We start from the raw sequence: 22,529 nt of genomic DNA on the forward strand, positions 1-22,529 counted from the left end.
ATTGAAAGGGGGGGGGGTCGTTCAGAGGACAGGGATTTGATTCAAAAGCTAAGCCATTGCCTTCCATAGTGTTCCCCCCCCCCCACTATTTGATTCAGTATATGACTGTTCTTCGTACCAAAAGCAGTTACTTCAAAAATCTAATTCAATATATCGATGATGACTTGGTATTTGTAAGTAATTTTAATCACTGTTCTATATTAATGTGCCACTTTCTTTAACGCACACACAAACACACACCCCTCGCACACAGAAACATTCAGGAGCACAGAAACTTGTTGTCAATGCTGCTCCACTACTTTTATTAATAAAATAGCTTGATGCTGAATCGGTACATTATATTTCTCAGCCGCAAGGAGGTAAAATCGCTGTTTTGAAGAAACTAGAGAGAGATGCATAGATGCAGGTAATTCACACATGCAGCTTTCATCCCTCTCTGTATCTCAAAATGGCCATATTTCGTATAACAGTTGACTAATATTAAAGGGGTCCTATTTAGGGATGCTCCGATCCGCCTTTTTCGCCTCCGATACCGGTTCCGATACCTAGGGTTCGGTATTGGCCGATACAGATACCGATCCGATACCAGTGAAGTTTTTTTCCCTCATTTAAATAAATGTAGAATTTATATATCTCAGTGTGTGGAACTGATAATCATTCTTTCACAATCTACTAGATACAGACTACTTCATTATAAAGAAAAATAAAATAAACAAATATGAAAAAATATAGGCGTATGTATATTTATAATCTGACAAAAAATGATCATAAACTAGGTTAGTGGATAATTCGGCAGCAAAAGTTATTCTAGAAAAATCAGTGCACAATAATTTTAGAAATCCAAACATTTAGTGAAAAACTATTTTGTTGGGAACAAATAAAAGTGTTGCACTAAATATGGTAAACTGTTACACATTGCTATTTGTATTATTATAAAATCCATTCATTAAAAACATTCATGAATATATTTACTATAAAATTAAAATACATTTCTTTTAAATGTATAGCATATTTTTTAATAAGACAACAACATATGATACGATAGGACAAAACAAATACAGTGCAGCACGAACTGTTTTTATACAGTCAACCCTCTACGGACACCTTGGCAATTGAATCGCCATTGGCTAGTATAATTTTTTTGTTTACTCGCCAGACTGAAATACTATATATATAAAGTTGAAAGAGTGAAAAAGCATCATCAATTACTCCACAGGCCTCGCTCCGTTCCCACGGCTCTCGGCCCCGACCCCACTCGTCACAACTACGGTACACTTATAATACCGTAGTGATTCAGTAATCGGAGTAACCCATACCTGTGTGAATCGCCATAGACAAACTTAGAGAAGTAGCTCCAGTTGGAATGTTCTTCCGCGGGATGTGTGCAGTTCTGTTTATTAACCGCTAGAGCGCCAGAAGTTACATAGTGCTCCTTTAACTAAAATAGTTAACTAATGAACCTTATTGTAGTTTTACCAATATTAATATAAATTCTGTCCAGTTTTATTGTTACTTTCAGTAAAAGTGTGGTTATTTTATTGGCTTGTGTTTTTTTTATTTTTTATTCAGTATCATCAAAATTGAGTTAAATTGAAAAAGTCTTATAAAATTACTTTATATTGTTTAATAAAATAATAAATAATCATTACAAAGCAGTTTCGGTTTTCAGCCCAGAATTTTCATTTCGGTGCATTCCTAGATGTAAGACTACATGTTTTATTTAATTGAATTTAAATTTAACAGTAATTTACTTTCAGATGCCCCAATTGCTGAAGGGTCTGCACAAGTTTTTAGTACAATTTCAAGTTGCACTGTTCAAAATACCTGTAGTAGCACAGCAGTGCATACCTGTTTACATTTAATTAAGGTGGACTAGATTAGACTGTAATACAAATAGTTGAGTTTGCCAGGTGCATACAACATTTATGACAGGTTTTCATGAAAGTGTTGGTCAGTTTGTCTGCTTGACAATCCCATAAAAGGACATAATTTGAAGTTGGAAAAAGGTAATAAATTGCAATATATTGCAATATATTTAAAATCGCAATAATATTGTATCGTGATAATATCGTATCGTGAGACCTCTGGTGATTCCCACCCCTACTAATTACGAAGTAATTATTTTACAAATAATAAAAAAAAAAAAAACATTGAATTAAACTGAAACATTTTATAAATAGTATTTTCTTGTAAAATGTATTCCAATTATCTTTTTGTTTAATTTACAACTTTGAAAAACTTGATGTGATTTTCCAAGTTTGGAAAAGCCTTGGAAATTCATAATTTCCATGATTTTTATGATGAATATATACGTTTCTACTAGGAATGCTCCGATACGAAGTACCGATTTCTTGTCATGGTGATCGACCGATGCAGATTCTGATGCTTCAAGCTTTATACAGATGGTTTCATCGGGCGCATGCGTCGGCTACAAATGCAGTTAAAATTAAGGTGATGAGTAGACTGAAGTTGGGCTCAGGTAGTTGTGCTGTGGGATGTTTCCCATACACTTATTTATTTGTGGCACTCGCCACAATATCAAAACTGACCTATTTTCCAAAAGGCTTCGTTGAATAAACATGAGCACGTACTGCACGTTTAAAAAAATAAAATATATAATATTTTATATCACTGTATTTCTGAAGGAAGACTATCTTTAGTAAATTTTCGATGTAATTTTCATTTCATCTTGCATGTTATATGCCTGATAAAACATAGTGTGTAAGTTCAGTGCTGCTTTGTGTACAGCTGTTACTGGGGAAACCTCTGCTAATCCCGCTTTAAAGCACCACCTCCTGGCAGAGAATGAAAATGCTGCAAACATATTTTGCTTTTCCTATATCCACGGGCGCTGCGGATAATCTGTGCGTTGGGTAATAAAAAATCGCATGGGTCGCAGGTGGATAAAATAAATAAATTATGCAAATATTAACTAAATTTTTTTTAAATAAATTTTTTCATGAGGCAGATCATTTTGTGTGTGTGTGTGTTCGTTCGCCTGATCGGGAAGTTGCAGTGACAGAAACGGTGACATTCCAGATAAAATTTGAAAGGAGTAAAGCCTGTGTTAATGCTATTGAGTAGGGTAATATGGCCAAAGAAGATATTTTGTTTTATAAATAAATGTTCATTTAAAAGCAGCCCACGATCAGCGTAGCTATTATGTTACGGTTATCCCTTACGGCTCCAACGTGGTTTTGTTCCGTCCTCCATGCTGTGACTCACAAAAGGCTATTTTGTGCGGAGCAGCGCGGAGCAGTCGCTTCAGAAACGTGCTGTGGGCTGGCTGGTATAAGCACAAGCATTGACTAGAGCGGCCGCGATCAGCTCCGGTGCCCGTGGAGCTGTAACACGCCGCAGACGTGTGCAGTGAGGCGCAAATCGTCACTGAATCTGCTGTTAAAAACGAACCATCCATTCATCATATTATCATGCAAAACATACACGACAAATAGCGAATTTTTCATTGTTTCTCGCATTTCCACACCAGTGATGACATGACTGTGGCGCCAAATCATTTATGTCCCCACGCATCATGTACGTCGTCACGCGTTGACGTCATCAAATTGCGATCGGTTCGTGAGATCGGCCAAGTTAGTGAGTACCGATCGAGTCATAAAATGTGATTATCGGCCGATACCGATCTCCGGCCGATCGATCAGAGCATTCCTTGTTTCTACTCTAAAGTATTTCATTGCCTATAAGTTTTAAGTGCAGTCTCTAAAAATCCTTATCTGACAATCACAAACAAAAGGGAAAGTGGATCAGACAGTGAATCACATGAATCAAAAAACACTGAAACGTTCTTTTCAGAGTTGAGGTTATCAAATCCAACAATTTGCATAAGCTTGTTTGGATCAGCATGATCAAATTTGCTTCTATTATCTAGTCATTTGGTTTATTGAATATCTTTTATTGCTGAGACCACTAAGCCCGATTATTATTTTGCGAGCAACAAAGAGGCGGACACTTCCTCCTCATCTCTGAAAGACTTGTGTTTTGGAATGCGTGTGGCCCTTCCCCCCACTGGCAAAACTCCTGCATCTGAGTCAGTCTCTCGAGGGGTTAAAAACCTGCTTCAGTCTCTCGGCTGCATCCATTGACCGGTTCAAACTGGTTTTCAGGGGAAATGCTTTGTGTCCCATGGAATCTTGGGAAGGGTCATGTGGAGTCCCAGTGATGTCATGGCAGATGAGAGCAGGCCTGGGTGTTGAGTCAGCTGTCTTGCTATCAGATGGCTGATATCATATGTAAGACAGGTAGGTCGGCACGTCTCGTATGTGCCTTGATGTATTCAAATGATGGATTTGCTTCCTGTAAGTGGCTCTTGGGGTTTACATGCATGTTTTAAATTTCACAGCCTGGCACAATTTGGGCTTCTTGGTTGTCTTTCCTCTTTGCTTTGCTTCTATGGGCTGTCTTTTAAGAAATGCCAATCTGTGGCTTTTAAAACATATCTGTCTTGTACAGGTGCAATCATCACATAGGTAGGGCTGTGCAAAAAATCGAATGCGATTTTCATGCGCATCTCGTCAGTAAAGCCGCTCCTGTGATTAGTAGTAAATCTCCAGCACGTGCGTTCAGATGGAGTGGCATTTACTACACAGAGCTGTAGTTCACTGACAAGCTACACAAAAATCACGTTCAAAATCGCAGGCGATTCATTGCCGATTTTTTGCACAGCCCTACATATAGGCCTACCTGTATTTCTCAACCAGTGTGTTGTGGCACAAAAAAGGGGCACATATCTTTTCTGAAAGGATTAACGGGAAAAACCATGTCAAATGCAAGTAATCGTTTAGAGTTTTAGAAGGGATAAGAATCTTTTGTCATCTCGTTGATGTCAAGACCGCATGTTCGAACAGAACAAACTCTACAGTATATTGGTGCAAATTCATCTTTGGATAGATTGCATGGTTTGCCCTCATCCTCAAAAACTACAAAGAGGACTACACAACGAGAAAGAAAGTAAGGCTAGGCTACTTTAAATATGGGCTCAACAAGATTTGAGTTTGCGTTGAATTGTTGGCTGTTGGGAGCCAAGAGGCACTTAGAAATTAAACGCTCAAACTATGAAGATAAGTCTTGTTGTTTAAAAACAATGGGAGCACAACATAACACATTTTTATATTTTATATATTTCATATATATATTATAGTTTTTAAAATTTATTTTACGTAATCTACTTTTTGTACACTTTTCTTTATTTTGGGAAACAAACATCAAACATATTAGTAGTTATAATGTTATTCTGTGTTTTTAAATTATTTGCAAATTCATTGTTTTTAATAGTCATAAAATATTAAAATGTTTATTTTCTACTTTTTTCAATTTTTTTCCAGTTTTCTTTACTTTGGTACAATAAACAAATACATGACAACAAATCATTTGTTTTTTAGAAATGTTATTCTTTCTTAATAGTAATAACATTATGTTTTTTATTATTTTATTTTTTATTATTTTATACAAATATTCAGTTTTAAAAAAATATTATTATTATCACAAATAATTTTGTTGTTGTTTTGGGTTGCCGCTTGATGTTCAAAGTAAAATATGGGTCCTTGATATTATATAATGTTGTATTTGTGATGTATCAATATATCTGATCAGTCAATTTGATATTACTGACATCAGATGATACAGGAGTTAAAATCCCATGTGAACGCCACGTAAAACAAACTTAATCAGGATCTATACCTTGTCTATTGATATTCAGTGTTTTTGTTTATATCAGTGTTTGTTTGGTTTCAGTATCAAGACAAATTACTAAATATATATATATATATTTAATAGGCTATCTGCCTGAATATGCTTGATTCAATTGTTGTTTTACAGGTGAGAAAATGTCAGAAGATGCAGTGCGTCAGACACGTAGTCAAAAGCGGGCGCTGGAGCGAGATGCCCCTGCTTCGGAGGCTGACTTGAAGAGGGTCAAGCTGGAGAGAGGAGAGCTGGTAGCTGTAGATGGACTGAAAACCAAGAGCGAGCAGGCCAACAAGGTGGCTAACATCCTGCAGGCCGGGGAGGTGAAGGCCACCATCAAGGTGGAGGTGCAGACCAGCGATAAGCCCGTGGACATGAGCACACCTAAGAGGTAGGTCACAAGCCAAACATAAACGCATATTTTTTTTATTCCCAAGTAGGGCTGAAACGATTAGTCGAAATTATCGACAACATCGACAATAAAAAAAATTGTCGACAAATATTTTTGTTGTCGAGTAGTCGTTTGATCTCATATGACCTAATGTAAGAGCCTGCAATAACTCTGTTTGACCAGTGTGGCACTGTAGCGCAAGACTGTAATTCAGCTCTCCTGATGCAATTCAAGAGAAGAGACAGCGCTTCAGAGTTCAGACAGAGCAAGCGCAGCCAAACCCGAAGCTGCTGAGCGGCTTTTGGATGAATATGTAAATATATACTGCGTGCTTTCCTCTCAATAGCAAAATAAATACATCAAAAACTGACAGCGGTGAGAAAGCAGCAGTTTAAAACGCATCTGATTACTGCGATGTGGATGTTGCACAAGCTCTGCAGTTCAGTACTCAGTCCAGTCACGTCAAGTTTATTTATATAGTACTTTATCAGTGTTTCCCCTGCCATTATATTGGGGGGGCGCCCCGCCCCCCTTGAAGATCAAGTTAATTTTATTTACTTTTATTTTCTCTATAGCGCCAGATCACAACAGAAGTCATTTAAAGTTACCTCTTCTATAGAACAGGTGTATACCTTGTTCTTTTATTAAACAAACTAAAATAGCCTGTTATTTATCTTTATTTATACGACGGCATGTCATTTCTGTCTCTACGTTACATAGTCGCGCTCTCTGTATTGCACACAGCGGAGTTCCACTCCCACCAGTATTTGTAAATATTAAGCCGCAAAACGACTATTTAAATTGGAATTCTGTGTGTTAATGAATGGCACAGATGCATGGTTTTGTGTACTACTCATACTGAAGTGCGCGTGACGCTTCTGGTGATTTTAGCGTCTGCCGTCTTACTAATGAGGACACAAATACATGAACAACATCTCCAGAAGTGCTCTGAGAGTCACTTCATGAGCATTTGACCAGTTCATTTGAGTAAAACTATCCTCATATCATATAAACACAGGAATGTAAAGGTGTTCACGGGAACCCGTCAAAATAAGTTTAGTTTAGCTTGAAGACATTGCAGCAGAAATATATTACTGTTGTTCAGTAGAATGTACATAATAGGCTACTACTACTACTAAAATTATTAAAACCTTATTTGTAAGGAATAATCATACAATATTTCTTCAGTGTTTTAATTGTAATATTAAATCCCCTTTATTTTCCAAAACAATTAAATGTTTAATTTTCATTATTTAAAAGATAAATTAAATGAATGTTTTATGCCTTAAAAAAATGTAAATACACAACACAGAATTTCTGAGGGGAAAAAATCGTAAGGCTATTGTAAGAATAAATGAATCTTGTTTTTATGCTTTCAAATAATTAGACATGCTAAAACACAGAATTTGGTAACAATAAAACATAAGGTTGGAAAAAATAAAACATTTAATTGGACCCTAAACATGTAATTTGTGTTAAACTTTTAATAAATTGATGTTAAATTAAGTTTCATGATAATTAATTAGATTATAATTTAATTAGACATGCTTTTTGATTCATACAATTTAATTTAACCATTAAAAAGGAGTCCAGAAAATTCAAAATGGAAAAAAACTGATTAATGAAAAATAATTAATTTGTATAAATTAATTGTATAACTGTAATTAATTACATGTGACTTTCAAAAGTTGAAGTGATTACCTTAATTTATTTGTTAGAATTAGGGATGCACAGTATCGGTTTCGGGCCCGATACTGGTCTCCTGTACTCGTACTCGTTAAAATGCCCCGATACCAAACGCCGATACCACACAGCATGTGATAAGCGCCATATTCAAACAAAGAAACACCGTCAACAGAACAACAGACAGCAGAAAGGAGTTAAGGATGTCTACTACAAAGTATATGTATGCAATGAATATAATGTTAAACATTCAGTATTAACACCTGTATAGCTGATGTGAGCGAGCTGATAAACAAAGCACGCTGAGTGGATTGAGTGCAGATGCACGAGCTTTACAAATGCAATAAAAATATCGGTATCGTTACTCCGTATCGGCAAGTACCAAAATGAAAAGTATCGGTATCGGGCGAGTACTGGAAAAAGTGGTATCTGTGCATCCCTAGTTAGAATATGTATAACTCAATATTTTAACTAATTGTAAAAGCTGAATAATCAATAAATGTTTACTGATTAATCCGCAAAATAATTGATTAGTCGATTAATCATTATAATAATCGTTAGATTAATCGATTATCAAAATAATCGTTTGTTGCAGCCCTATTCCCAAGCCTCCTTTTAAATGAAATAACACAATTGTCGATCTTTGATAGTAGTGACCTGTGAACTGGAGAATTAGTGTGATCTTGGTCTTGCTGTTTCGCTTTTATGTTTGTGTTGAGGACACTTAACCTCGCACTGCTCCGCTGAGACTTTGTGCCAGTAGCTCTGAATATAAAGCAAAGTCAACAAGGTATCAAGTAGATGCAAAGGAGAAGAGCCTGAGATTACTGTGGTGATGCTATTGCTTTGCTGGTTTAAAAAACTTAAGGCCTCATTTAATTACCATGTGTATGATTTTTACGAGTTTAACTTAAAATTATTGATTTACAGCACTGAAAAGGTTGATTGTAATCTATTACATACCTTTCTATCAAAATTATCTTAACATTATCAAGATGAATTTGTTCTGACACAGTGTAACTCTGACTTCTTGTCATATTTTATTACCATTTTCTAAACCATAGCGAATAAACTGTGATAATGTTGAAGGTGTCTGAATAAATTTTGGTTTGACTATATCTATTTGATAAATGAAGTTAACCAACTAACATTATACATACCCTTTTGGTTTCTATACCCAATATTTAAAAAATTTTACAAATGCAATAAAAATATCGGTATCGTTACTCCGTATCGGCAAGTACCAAAATGAAAAGTATCGGTATCGGGCGAGTACTGGAAAAAGTGGTATCTGTGCATCCCTAGTTAGAATATGTATAACTCAATATTTTAACTAATTGTAAAAGCTGAATAATCAATAAATGTTTACTGATTAATCCGCAAAATAATTGATTAGTCGATTAATCATTATAATAATCGTTAGATTAATCGATTATCAAAATAATCGTTTGTTGCAGCCCTATTCCCAAGCCTCCTTTTAAATGAAATAACACAATTGTCGATCTTTGATAGTAGTGACCTGTGAACTGGAGAATTAGTGTGATCTTGGTCTTGCTGTTTCGCTTTTATGTTTGTGTTGAGGACACTTAACCTCGCACTGCTCCGCTGAGACTTTGTGCCAGTAGCTCTGAATATAAAGCAAAGTCAACAAGGTATCAAGTAGATGCAAAGGAGAAGAGCCTGAGATTACTGTGGTGATGCTATTGCTTTGCTGGTTTAAAAAACTTAAGGCCTCATTTAATTACCATGTGTATGATTTTTACGAGTTTAACTTAAAATTATTGATTTACAGCACTGAAAAATAAAATATGATGTATAAAATCAGAAACCTTGTAGGAACCAAAGCATGTATACAAACTTTCTGACTTGATTTTTCAATGAAGTTTAGTGATGCACAGATAAAGGACAAAGTGTATAAATGAGTAACAACATCAGCATCCTCAAAAATATTAATATGGTAACATTTTCCAGTAAGGCTTAATTAAATAGCATTAATTCATTAAGTGCCATGAACTAAAAACTTTGGCACCATCTGTTAATCTAGATTAATAATAAACATACACTACCATTCAAAAGTTTGAAGTTTGTAAGATTTTCTTTCTATGTTTATGAAAGATACAGTGGGTACGGAAAGTATTCAGACCCCCTTAAATTTTTCACTCTTTGTTATATTGCAGCCATTTGCTAAAATCATTTAAGTTATCAATCACCAAGGCTGCATATATTTGATCAAAAGTACAGTAAGAACAGTGCTATGGTGAAATATTATTACAATTTAAAATAAGTGTTTTTTATTTAGATATATTTTAAAACATAATTTCTTTGATTGCAAAGCTGAATTTTCAGCATCATTACTCCAGTCTTCAGTGTCACATGATCCTACAGAAATCATTCTAATATGCTGATTTGCTGCTGGTTAAAAGATATTGATTTCTCGTATTGATTTCTAATTTTTATGAAACGGTATCGATTCATAAATCTCAAGAATTGATTAGTCTAGCCTGTCAGGTAATGAACGGAACATTGTAGCGTGCCTCCCATCCAATAAATTGCAATAAGCTTTGTGATTTGTTACTTTTGATATGAAACAAAGTCTCAGATTTCAAATTCTGTCCATTTTATTACAGCATTCAAATATTAAATGCCGTTTTGGCACTGTTTAATGTGGAGTGACAGATCGCTGTAGTGCCTCGGTTAGAAGCGGCAACGTGAACTGATAGTCTCCTCCGCTTTAATAGCAGTTACAGCATGAAATAAACATGAATGAACATCCAAAGGTATGTTAAAAGAAAGAGTACAACTTTCCGAAATCCGTATCCTGTCTCATGTAATCGCTCAGTCAGTGTTTCAAACACGGAAGGACAACAATAGCTTGTAAACAATGTCATGTAACGTCACATTTACCACAGAAAAACAAATTCAATAACCATGAACTCATTAGTCAGCTAGAAAAATTAAGGGGAGCATTTTGCTAAATATGCACCACATAACGCATTCATTATCATTTTTACTGTTCTCCAGTATTTAATTAAATATTGAATAAATCCGTCAAGTTTTTGTGACAACCACCATTTAAAAGTTTATATTTCAAAAAGCAATTTGTAGTAGAGATATACATATGTAATTTAAAGTTAAAGTTAGTATTATAACTTTAATGTTACAAAAACTGAGTATATTTTAAGTTTGTATACAAATCTGCAGATTTCAACCTTCCATATTATTGACTCTTAGGTATATTTTACAGCATTAGGTTTTTTTTTTCCTTGAGAAAATTTGCTATGTCCTGTACCTGATATATATCCAAAATAATCGATACTGAATCCAATCTAATCGAAATTGGAATCGGATCGAATCAAATTCTTGTGAAGGATAATCGATTCGAATTGTGAAATTTGTCTCAAAACCCAGCCCTATTGCAGTATACATAGAAATGAACTTTAATGTTAAATTAAACTGTACTGTAAAGTGTTAGTTGATATTATCATGATTACAAATGGACCTTTTTGCTTTATTTTTCAATTTCTATCCATTCCTTACTATTGCCGCAATAATAGTAGAAAAAACACTAAACTAGATGTTTTACATGTTTTTAATAAAACTTCCCATGGCATTTGCAGTTGGGTTGCTTAGGCCTGAGCTGTACTTAGTAGTTTATTGTCAGGTTGCTGGGTGTTCTGGGTTGTCACTAAGTGGTTGCTAGGTCAATGATTCTTTTAATTTGATGGTTCTTTTAAATTGATCTTGAAATACAAAAAATGTTCCAGATGGTGGTTATTTACCATGATACTTAGTCTCAAAATGTTTGTTTGAATGTTAAACTTATTGCATGAAAGAACTGAAGGCGATTCCTATTTGTTTGTGAATGCATGATTAATGTACAAGACAAACAGAAGTCGTGATGAACCAGAGTGGAGCTCATGATAAAGAACAAAGGAGGTGGCCTGATGCCATGCGGGATGGGGGAGGGGCAGAAAGTTGAGTTGAAAGATGTCACACTCTACAAACACGGCCGTCGTACGCTCAACTTTTCCCAAAGGCCACACTCAAATATGTGCTTGCTCAGCATGTCAGTCTCCCCTCAGGTGGCACTCTGCCCTGCTTAAAAAAAAAAAAAAAGAAGAAAGAAGTCCAAAGCATTTTCCGTCGCACCTGAACCCTGCCTGACTTTGCAAAACGAGGCCTATGTCACAAACTGGTTTGAGCCGGCCGTTGCCATGGTTTCCACACTGGCAGGAACTGTTAAAGAAAAGGGAGGGTGTGAGTCATGTGACCAGAGGGAAGTTCTTGCATCATGTGATCTTGTTGGTGCTGGTTAATACACAGGAAATGATATACAGTCAATTCTGATGAAGTTCTGGTTGGGCACGTCATAGGAACCTGTATTTAGCTGGTAGTGATTCCTGTAAACTTGGGCATGTTGTGTTTTGACGGATGCGTTTAATTGGTCTTTTTGCTTTTAAGGAAACTCAAGTGCTGTCCAGAGAAAAGTGTTGTTTCTTCCTTCCCATTTACTTGAATGAGCCGTGCTTTCAGAGCACTAACCTGACCCTTCTTCCTCATCTCATCTGCTGATTAAAGGAAAGCGTACCATACTTGTTGCCATACTGTTGGGAAATGAATGATACTTAAAAATGTGCAGTTTTGTGTGTGTGTGTGTGTGTGTGTGTACTATGAATCAATCAGAATTATGCTTTTAGCTTAGTGGGTGAAAACATTTGGTACAAAGGAACTTCAATCATATCTAGGGTCCAGAATGACTTGGAGACATGGGAATAAACTCTTTAGACTCAGAAAACCCTAGCAATGCCCTAACAACAACCTAGAACAACCACATTGCAATGCAAAAAGGCCTTGTTTTGAGCACCCTAGCATCGTGTCAGCAAGAAAACATATGAGTGTGTGAATTTTTGTGTAATGTTACTTCTCAAGAATTATGGTTTTAGCTTGGCAGGCGATTTAAAAAAAAAAACAAATTCGGTATGAAGAAATTTCAGCCATAATTAGGGACCAGGAGCCAGTTCCATAAACATAGCCACTATAGGGCCTTTTGCACCGTGGGAACCTTTTCATAGTACCAGAACTAATTGTGGAACTACCCACTTTTTGGCGTTTTCGCACCGCCGGAACTGGGTGCGATTTTTAGTACCGGACTGCCTTTTTCGAGAACCAAATTAGCTCCTACTCCGGAGCAGGGTCTAACCAGCACAACTGGTACTAATCGTGACGCAAGTAGACATTGATTGGCCGAACGCGTACGAGAACGCCCTCACCCGCCATGATTTAAAACGCTGTGTAAACATACTGTAAACATTGTGTCAACTTATTTCGCAAGTATAAAGAACAGCGATAGATGGACGGACGCTGAAGTGCAGGCACTTGTAGCAAATGTAGCACTGCCAGTTGTCGTTGGAGATTCTTAGTCCTCCTTTCCGTTCTTTCAATCGCTTTACGTATACGTCGACATTCCATGTCCATTATTGTGAAACCCGCGAGACACAACAAACATCCAGCTCCTATCACAGCGTCCTCCATCCTCCTGTTGTTAACGTTGTTGTTGTTTGTTTCCGTTGTTGAACGCTGCGCACAAATGATGTCGCTGTCAACCGGCTTAGGTCACTTCCTAGTGTACACTGTCGGTGCGAATGCAACCCTTTAAATGGTACTGGGAAATAGTTTGCGCAAAATCGTCCCAGTACTTTAGTACTGTACATTTAGTTCTGGAACTAAAGCGGTGCGAAAGGCCCTAGAGTTAAGACTGGGTATTAAGAACTAGTTTGACAAACAAGCAGTTAGCAAAGGGTTATCAGTCTTACTTTCCACATTCAAATTAGACCAGTTATGACTAGCCTTGAAGGAAATGAGATGGCTAACTTTTTAAGACCGTTTATGTGGCCCCAGAATGACTTGTAGACATGGAAATAAGCTCTTTAGGCCTAGACAAGTGTACATCCACTCAGAAAACCCTAGCAACTCCCTACCAACAACCTAGAACACCATAGCAACCACTGCACTGCATTAACAACTGTTTTAAGCACCCTAACATTGTGTCATATAGCAAACACGGGTGATTTAAAAATAATAATACATTTAAAATACAAAAATTTCAGCCATAACTAGGGACCAAAGTGATTTGGAACTTAGACCATTATTACTTCTCGAGGCAAGCTGAATTACCATTTTTAACTTACAAAAAAAATTGTATTAAAGAAGTTCAGCGATTATCTATGAACCAGAATGACTTGGGACAAAACTCTTTAGCCATAGACCATATTTATCCACTCGGAAAACCCTAGAAACCACCTAGCAATGCCCTATCAACAACCTAGAACACCACAGCAACACCCTAACGTCATGTCAGCGGGCAAACACTCGAGTGTGCAACTTTTTGTGTGCTACTACATCTCAAGGCAATCTGAACTCCAATTATAACTTGACGGGCGATAAAAAGCACAAGTATTTTTTTGGTATGAAGGACCTTTAGCCATCGGGCAAACACAACTTGCATTGTCATGTAGCTGCTACAGTTGCTCCCAAGAAGCTAATTTCACTATTGGCAAGTGTTATTGCAATATTGCATTTAGTACATGACCCTTAGCCTATAAGCAGCTAAAGTCCTCTAGCAGATTTCCCAGTAGCTCTCTCCGACACTCCCCTCATGGACCCACCAGCGGCCAGAGTAGAATCATGAAAGAGGGTGTCTTTGTTGATATGCGAGCAACCCGTCTGCAGTGAAAGTTGAGGATGGAGTACACACAATAACCTGGCCGCTAGCCATCCCATCCCATCCCCCTCCTCCTCAGCCGTCCCTCAGGAGGGGGCAGTAGACCCAGTCTGGGTACAGCAATACTGTCCTTTAGAGACGCCAACGTGACGCCGCTCTCACATGTCTCTTGTTAGGGATGATTAGCATTTGGTGTGGCTTATGCATCTTATCTGACCGTAAAAAATGTGGCGTTTTCATGTTCTGAGACCTTCTGACACTACTTGTGGCGCTTTCTTGAAGAGCAAGTGTTTGATTACAAAATATGCAAACAGAGGTCTTAGGACGACCTCAAGTGGACAGTGCAGAAAATGCAGCATTAGGCGAGGAGCAATGGGCCATTAGTATACAGTATAAACTGCATGCTTCTTTTTTATATTTGTATGCTATATAATTGTATATGCTATTGTAAATGTTAAACAGCGCTAAACATTTCAATAAGTAGTACAATACATTGTCTTATGTTTAAATCAGCCTGTTGTGTCCAGTAGGTGTCTTGGAGAATCAGAAATAATGAATAAAGAAAAAATTATGATGATGATGTTAATAAACAAACAATATAAAATCAATTATGATTATATATCATAATAACAATAATACCAATTTATTATCATTGTTATATAAAATTAATGAAACCGTTACGTGTAAACCTTTGGTAGTATGACCCAAAAATTATATAAAAATACAAATAATAAAGAAAAAAAACAAATAAGAAATAATATTAAATATAATATTAAAAACTTGATAGTGTGATGAAAAAAATCAGAAGTTGATATAGAATTTATTATTATTATTATTATATCAATTTTATTTATTTCATTTATTTATTTTATTTTATTTATTTTGCATTTTTAATCCAGTTTTTGTGTGAAACCCCTTGGCAATATGATCAAATAATAAGTCAAGAGAGTGTTACCATTTAAAGTACCCAGTGCAGTGTGATTTATGTACTTCCCATTTGGTATTTTAGTAAATTACCTACCTAGTTTGTCATCCGGGTATTTCACTCATACAGAAAAATTCCCATGCTGTACATACGATATACTGCAGATGTAATATGAGTAATATGCAATCCAAAGTATTCCTGCATTTAAAGAAACATTGTATCTTAAAGTGTGACACATAATCAATGTTTTCAGCCTTTTCTCGTGTTTTCTTCGATCTATCTCTCTCAGTGACATAAAGAAAGAGCGCCCTCCGACGCCGGATGATGTCATTGTTCTGTCAGACAATGAGCCTTCTAGTCCTTGTATGAATGGGGTCAGCTACAGTTTTAAGAAGACTGATACTGAAATGCTAATGGTAATGTGACTTCTCAAGGCATTATATTTTCAGATCATTTGCACTTGATATAACAAGATAGTTTGTCAACATTCATCAAATGTCCCATTCACTTGCTAACGTGACTTTTCTTGTCCATGTCACTTGCAGAAAAGCAACCCGGCTGAACGTGAGCACATCATCAAACAGCTGCAGGAAGAACTGCGTCTACAGGAGGCAAAACTTGTCCTGCTGAAGAAACTCAGACAGAGTCAGACCCAAAAAGATGCTGTGCAAAAGGTAAAAAACGTAACAGTCATAACAGTCGGGTTGTTAGATGCAACAATAAAGACGCTTGAGGTTCAAACTGACCTGGTATTGACCCCTTCTGTTTTGCAGTCAACCAATTCTGTGGCAGCTCCACCACCTCTTGTCAGGGGCAGCATCTCATCCACTAAAGGACCCCTACAGGTCAGTGTAAATGTGTCAAACTAACATGACCTCACTATGGTGCATGTGCATTTAAATCAGCATGTGTCCGGTAGTATATCATTAATAGAGTTAATAAACGCACTGCGATTATAATAAAAATATGATGTTAATAATAATAAACACAAAAATTATGATAAAATAATGTTTTTTATTATTATTGTTGTGATGGATGGATGGATAGATAGAAAGAATATTTTGCATTTTTAATCCAGTTTTGTGTAATGGCCTTTGTTGTTGTGAACTAATAAAAAATGTAATTATTATTATTAGTAGTAGTTGTAGTAGTACTGGTACTACTACTATTATTATTATGAGATACAATTATGAAGATAATATTTTGCACTTTTAATCCAGTTTTGTGTAAAAAAAAAACAACAACAAAAAAACTTTGGTATTATAAACAAATAAAACAAATAATTAATCAAGAAATAAAAATATTATTATTATATCAAATAAAATATTTGGCTTTTTTTTTTAATCCAGTTAAGAATTATGTATAAAAACTAGGGCTGCACGATAAATCGCATGCGATATTTAACGCGCATCTTGTCAGAAAGCCGGTTCTGTAATCAGCGGTAAATCTTTTTGCGCAGCTCGTCAGTCAACAACGGCTCTGTTAAATGTTAAATATCGCATGCGATTTATCGTGCAGCCGTAATAAAAACTTTTGTTAGCTCATGTTAATTCACTGTGCATTAACTAATGTTAACAAGCACAACTTTTGATTTTAGTAATGAATTAGTAAATTATAAGATTAACATGAACTAAGATAAAAAAATGCTGTAGAAGAATTGTTTGTGCTTAATTCATGTTAACTAAAGTAGTTAACTAATGTGAACTAATGAACCTTATTGTAAAGTATTACCAAGAAAAAATAAGTTATTTAGGGGTGTAAATCGAATGGTTCGTCACGATACTATACGATATTGATTCTCATACCCAGCGATATGATTTTGCCGATACTTCAAACAATTCTATGATTTCGATGCGATTCAATACAGGAGAATATCGATCAATATATCAATATTATTATATTATATACCTATTTTAAACAACCTTCTAAATTTTATTAACTCACAAATGCAACCAAAACATACAACATGAACATTTATCTTAAATTTTCACATCATGTTCCTCAATTGGGACATTCACAGCAAAAAATAGGCCTACAAATTTTTTATTTCTTTTTAAATAATAAATAAAAATAAATAATTGAAGTCTTTCAGACTTCTGTGCTAAAATATGCAATGAGTAAATAATGTAAATCCTCATTAGGAAACAACACAAACCAGGTACTTCAGTTGTAGGAAAAAATACATTAATGTAGAAAAAAAAATACAAAAATAAAGTTGTTAACTTTATTTGAGACACTTTTTTTGGCTGCTACTATGGGCTCAGTGCTAAAAACCTTTTCTACAGATAACCAAATTACAAGCAATAGCAGAAAATAAATAAAATATAACAAAGACACAAATTAAATAAACAGTGCTTTTCATGTTTTTCGGGTACAGAAATGTAAATCAAATGTAAAATAACACTGCATAGTCGTCACTGTATAGATTAAATATAGATTAATCCTTATAAAAGTTTTTTTTTTTTTTGACAGAAGTCTGCTTTCACTTAAGAACGAAAGCACAGATCCAATATACTGATACACATGTGTTTTCTTTCTCAACTGTTTACGTTAAGACATGGGCCTAACCAACTGTGTTTACTAGGATATTCGCCAAGGCACACATGTTGATGTAATTTGGTCTGTATTTGTTCATCCATGCACAAAAAAGCGGAAGAGAGCTCAAGTATTAGCACGCTGTCGATGTGGCTGTCTGTATGCGTGCGCTTTGGATGTGTGCGTGTGTCACTGCGTGCTAAAAACTTCTCACAAGTGCTCGACAATTCCCTCAACTATCCCGAGCGTAAAAGACGCTTCAGGCAGTCTTATCGTCCCGACACGTGAGTTTGAATGAGAATGCATGCATTGGCGGTAGTGCATAGACGGACATTGGTGAAAATGTGGACAGTGTCAAAATAAGGTGCTTATTTATACTACAGATATCGATATTTTACGTATGGCATCGATGCATCGTATCGTTAGACATTTAATCGATGAATCACCCCTAATACACCCCTAATAATAATATTCAAGGTCAGTGCTGTTCAGTCTATTGCATGTTCCTTCAAGGGTCTCAATGTGTTTTTAAAAGTTGAACTGTGAAGGGCAATTAAGACTTAAATACATGTTGTTTTCAGCTCTCCAACCGAAACTCAGGGACAGTTATTCCTCCTCCTCTGGTTCGAGGTGGAACGCAGGTCTCCAAGCACGGCTCCCATAATACCGTAGTCATGCCACCCTTAGTCAGAGGCTCACAGGTATGTACTGCTGCAGATTGATTACACCTAAAAACATTTTAATTTTGAAATGAATCCTTTTTCTCTGACGTTTTGTGCGTTATAGCCCTTCACCGTGACCCCACAGCAGATTGCGACCCTACGGCTGCAGCAACACTCGGGTTCTGGTCCTCCTCCTCTGCTGCTGGGCGCACGCACCTCCATACCCACCGTACAGGTGCAGGGCCAGAGGATCATTCAGCAGGGTCTGATCCGTGTGGCCAGTGTAGCCAATGCAAACGCCCTGGTCTCACAGGTCATTTACTTGATATATATCATGTTATTATATATACAATATTTATTATAATAATATTAGCAGATATATCGCTATCGCTAAATGTTTAAAAATAATATTATAGTATTTAGAATTTTATTTTTATATAAGTATTTTATATTATATAGGTGTATTAAAAGTTTTTTATAATGTTTTTATACAATTAAAGCTACTATAACTTAGTTTAATGTTATAAGTAAACAAATGCATATTAAAATATTTAGTTTTATACATTATTGTCATTTTTAGAACTTGTTATACATTAAATTTATATTATTAAAAACTATTAACTACTATAAACTATATAGTTTTAAAATATATAGGTTTTTTTTTTGTTGCTATTTTAGTATTAAAATAGTAGTATTAATACTACTTAATATTTATAAGTTATGCACTTTATAGTATTATTCCATTTGTAGTATTATAAACTTTTTGAATCACTTTGTCTTATATTATTAGGTGTGTAAGGTGTGAATCAGACAATCTTAAATTGTCAACCCTGTTACCATCATTAGTATCAATTATTAAATTTCAGTATTATTTGACTCCTCAAAAACCATCAAATAGCATCATCCTTTCAACTCTTCAAGTAAATGTCTCTTCTCTATTTACCACTATTTGTCAACCCCGTTACCATCATAACTGTTGATTTGAAAAAACAAACTATAATATTATAAGCATATAGACATTTATAATATTTTTTATAATATTCTTATTAACTAGGTATAGTAGCTGTATTATTCATATTTTATTATTATATATAATTTATTTTGTATAGGTGTAGTATTTTATATGTAGGTGTATAACAATTTTTGTTATACATTATATATTTAATATATTTATTGTAATTAAAATGACTTATAAAAGTTTACAAGTAAGGTTGCAAAGTGAGTGATGAACAAACGGTTTTATGAATTTTTTTTTTTTTATATTTTATGCTTGTAATATGAAAGATATATTGCATATTATCAAATTTGACTGTTTTTATAAACTGGTATATAGAAGCTGTTATGAACTTGCATCGTGTTTTCCCATGTCCAGGCCTCCTCAACCAGTTTGAAGAGCTCTCAGTCTGGTCTGGGCAGCAGCACCTCTGTCAACGCCAAAGAGTCTCCTGCCAGCCGGCAGGCCGCCGCCAAGCTTGCGTTACGGAAACAGCTGGAGAAAACCCTCCTTGAGATTCCACCACCTAAACCTCCAACACCGGAGCTCAATTTCCTGCCCTCAGCAGCTAATAATGAGTTCATCTACCTGGTGGGGCTGGAAATGGTGGTCCAGAACCTGCTAGATACACTGGCTAAAAGTGGGTACACCCTAATAGTGCATATTTACAAAATATAACACTATACCATGCTAACGTCACTTGCTTTCTTTCCAGGTAAGCAGCCACAGACAGAGTCTGCATCAACCCCAACACCCAAGGAGCCCTTCACTTGCTCTCAGTGCCAGACGGACTTCACCTCTCGCTGGAGGCAGGAGAAGAGCAGTGGCTCCATCCTGTGTGAGCAGTGCATGAGCTCCAACCAGAAGAAGGCCCTGAAGGCTGAGCACACCAGCCGCCTGAAGGGAGCCTTCGTCAAAGCCCTGCAGCAAGAGCAAGAGATCGAGCAGCGCATTCTGCAGCAGGCCGCCTCGCCCGTCTCCAAGACCACTACCACCTCATCTTCTTCCTCGCCGGTGATTAAATCCGATCACGTGCTGGTGTCGCCGCAGTACAAGCAGGTGAGCACGTCGCTGTCCCAGCAGACCAACAGGGGGACATCGATCGGTCGATACCACACCACCATCAAGCAGGTAATAAACACTCCTATCTTAGCTGGTATGTGTCCCATACAAGGTGTTTTCTGATTTAAGCATGTTTTTCTCCTCAGACTCCAGGCCAGCTGTCCCGTAGCGTACAGCAGGCACTGAGTGCAGGCGCACGCAGGGTGAGCCACAGCTTCTCCACATCCTCCCAGCTCCAGAATGCTGTCACGGCTGCCTCGCTGGTCAGCAGGCAAGGTAAGCATGCCATGAGGGCAGGGGAAAAGGGCACCAGCAGCAGCAACCCAACCACCAATACCTGGAGGAAACAGAACAGCGGCACTGCAGGTAGATGATGCCCACTTAAAAAAGTCTGCCCCTTCCTGTCTCCTTTTTTCCTGTATCTTCATATCTTTTTTTTGTGTGTATATATTGAGCTGATTGACTGCAAAGGGCAAACCTGCAAAAATGAGGCAAAAGTGCTCCTGTTAACGTGTGAAATGCATTTTTCTAAACACGTCAGCAAAAATATAATTTATTTTTAAAAGTTAGTTGAGACTAACCTGTTCCAGCTTGGGTTTCCCAGTTTTCCAGAAAAATATAGGGGGAAAAAAATTAAACTATCATAACTATTGATTATTAAAATTATGTACCATTCCAGTCATGGACAAGTAAACTAAATACAACTAACTACATAAACTACAAATAAATAAATACAAATACTCTCTTTTTTTAATACTCATCACTATCATACAATACATTTAAGTTTCTCTCTCCTTTGTTCCAAGACCCTTCGTTGTACAGTCTAAGGTAAGACCCCATAGGCCAGCAAGTGTCCTAGACGAGAACTGTACCGGGATCAGTGTTCAAGAAGACGCAAGGACCTTTTCTACAGGCCTTTGTATCTATCTACTGAATCCCACCATTACCCAATGAGCTTTAGTGATCTAATACACGTCACCCACAACTCCCAATTATCTGCCCTCCAGATGGAGTAATTGCTCCATTATGTGAAACTAAAGCCTCCGTTTAACGTTTTTAGAGGCTCATGGACACTTTTTCCACAGGAAGTGGAGAACACAGGACCACAGAGTTCCTGCGTGACACCAGGGATTGACCTTTTTGTGCACCATCTACACGCTATGAGTCCGCTTCAGCTACGTTTTCCGATCCACAGCGTCTCTTGAACAGATATGGGGAGTGTATGTTTGTGTATTTGATGTCAGTACATTGCTTTTTTGTTTTTTAGCTTCACTGTGGACTCATTCTACCCTTTTCAAAATGGCCTTTTTTTTAAAGGCTACAAGTTTAAGGAATTGTTATACTGTTGAGGTGGTTATACATCTGCTGGTGTAGTGTGTGTTTTTAAATACTTTGGGTTGTTTCTTTTTTCCTTTGTAAGCTTATAAAAGACATTTAACCAAGAATTGTGCATCAGGGATGGTTACAGAGATGGATGTAACTAACAAAAAGCAGCAGCCGCAACAGGACTATTTCTAGACCTTCATGTTTGAGCGATTTGTTTATCAGATGAGCCTGATGGTAGCTTGTTTGTTTGTTTTTTTTTTTTTTTACAGGAGCAGTTGAGATATTATGTTGCGTTTTCAGTTACCGTTGTGATGTGCTCCCCCTTAGGCTTTCTTCTAACAGCATCTAGGTAATACTGGGATGTTGTGTTATTTATAAATGTCACTTTAGATCAAGGATATCCTGTTAGCTCCTTCCCAAATAGTTTCAAAGCCTTGTGAATTTAAGATTGGACTGTATTTAGGATGTTCAAATGCAGTTTTTTTTTTTTTTTTTTTTTTTATTGGGCTTTTTTTTCTTCTCTGTCT

At 36.4% G+C, this 22,529-nt stretch overlaps 1 protein-coding gene across 3 annotated transcripts in view; it reads left to right on the top strand.

The window, feature by feature from the left end:
• Nucleotides 1-21,263, top strand: part of LOC107599456 (transcriptional repressor p66-alpha-like) — a 37,911-nt gene extending 16,648 nt beyond the window's left edge. Inside the window, exons 1-10 of one of the 3 annotated variants that reach the window (XM_016291048.1) lie at nucleotides 4,845-4,968; nucleotides 5,836-6,094; nucleotides 15,713-15,839; nucleotides 15,969-16,097; nucleotides 16,197-16,268; nucleotides 18,540-18,659; nucleotides 18,745-18,933; nucleotides 19,993-20,254; nucleotides 20,330-20,745; nucleotides 20,823-21,257. In XM_016291048.1, the coding sequence (XP_016146534.1) occupies nucleotides 4,854-4,968; nucleotides 5,836-6,094; nucleotides 15,713-15,839; nucleotides 15,969-16,097; nucleotides 16,197-16,268; nucleotides 18,540-18,659; nucleotides 18,745-18,933; nucleotides 19,993-20,254; nucleotides 20,330-20,745; nucleotides 20,823-21,050 (1,917 nt within the window). In that variant the 5' untranslated portion in view covers nucleotides 4,845-4,853 and the 3' untranslated portion in view covers nucleotides 21,051-21,257. Of the gene's footprint in view, nucleotides 1-4,844; nucleotides 4,969-5,835; nucleotides 6,095-15,712; nucleotides 15,840-15,968; nucleotides 16,098-16,196; nucleotides 16,269-18,539; nucleotides 18,660-18,744; nucleotides 18,934-19,992; nucleotides 20,255-20,329; nucleotides 20,746-20,822 lie in introns of those variants that run through there. The other 2 variants (XM_016291047.1, XM_016291049.1) reach the window with 2 other exon arrangements.
• The last annotated feature ends 1,266 nt before the right edge of the window (nucleotides 21,264-22,529 follow it).

This window comes from Sinocyclocheilus grahami, unplaced genomic scaffold (genome assembly GCF_001515645.1).
Source record: "Sinocyclocheilus grahami isolate Dianchi unplaced genomic scaffold, SAMN03320097.WGS_v1.1 scaffold267.1, whole genome shotgun sequence".
Taxonomy (NCBI): Eukaryota; Metazoa; Chordata; class Actinopteri; order Cypriniformes; family Cyprinidae; genus Sinocyclocheilus; species Sinocyclocheilus grahami.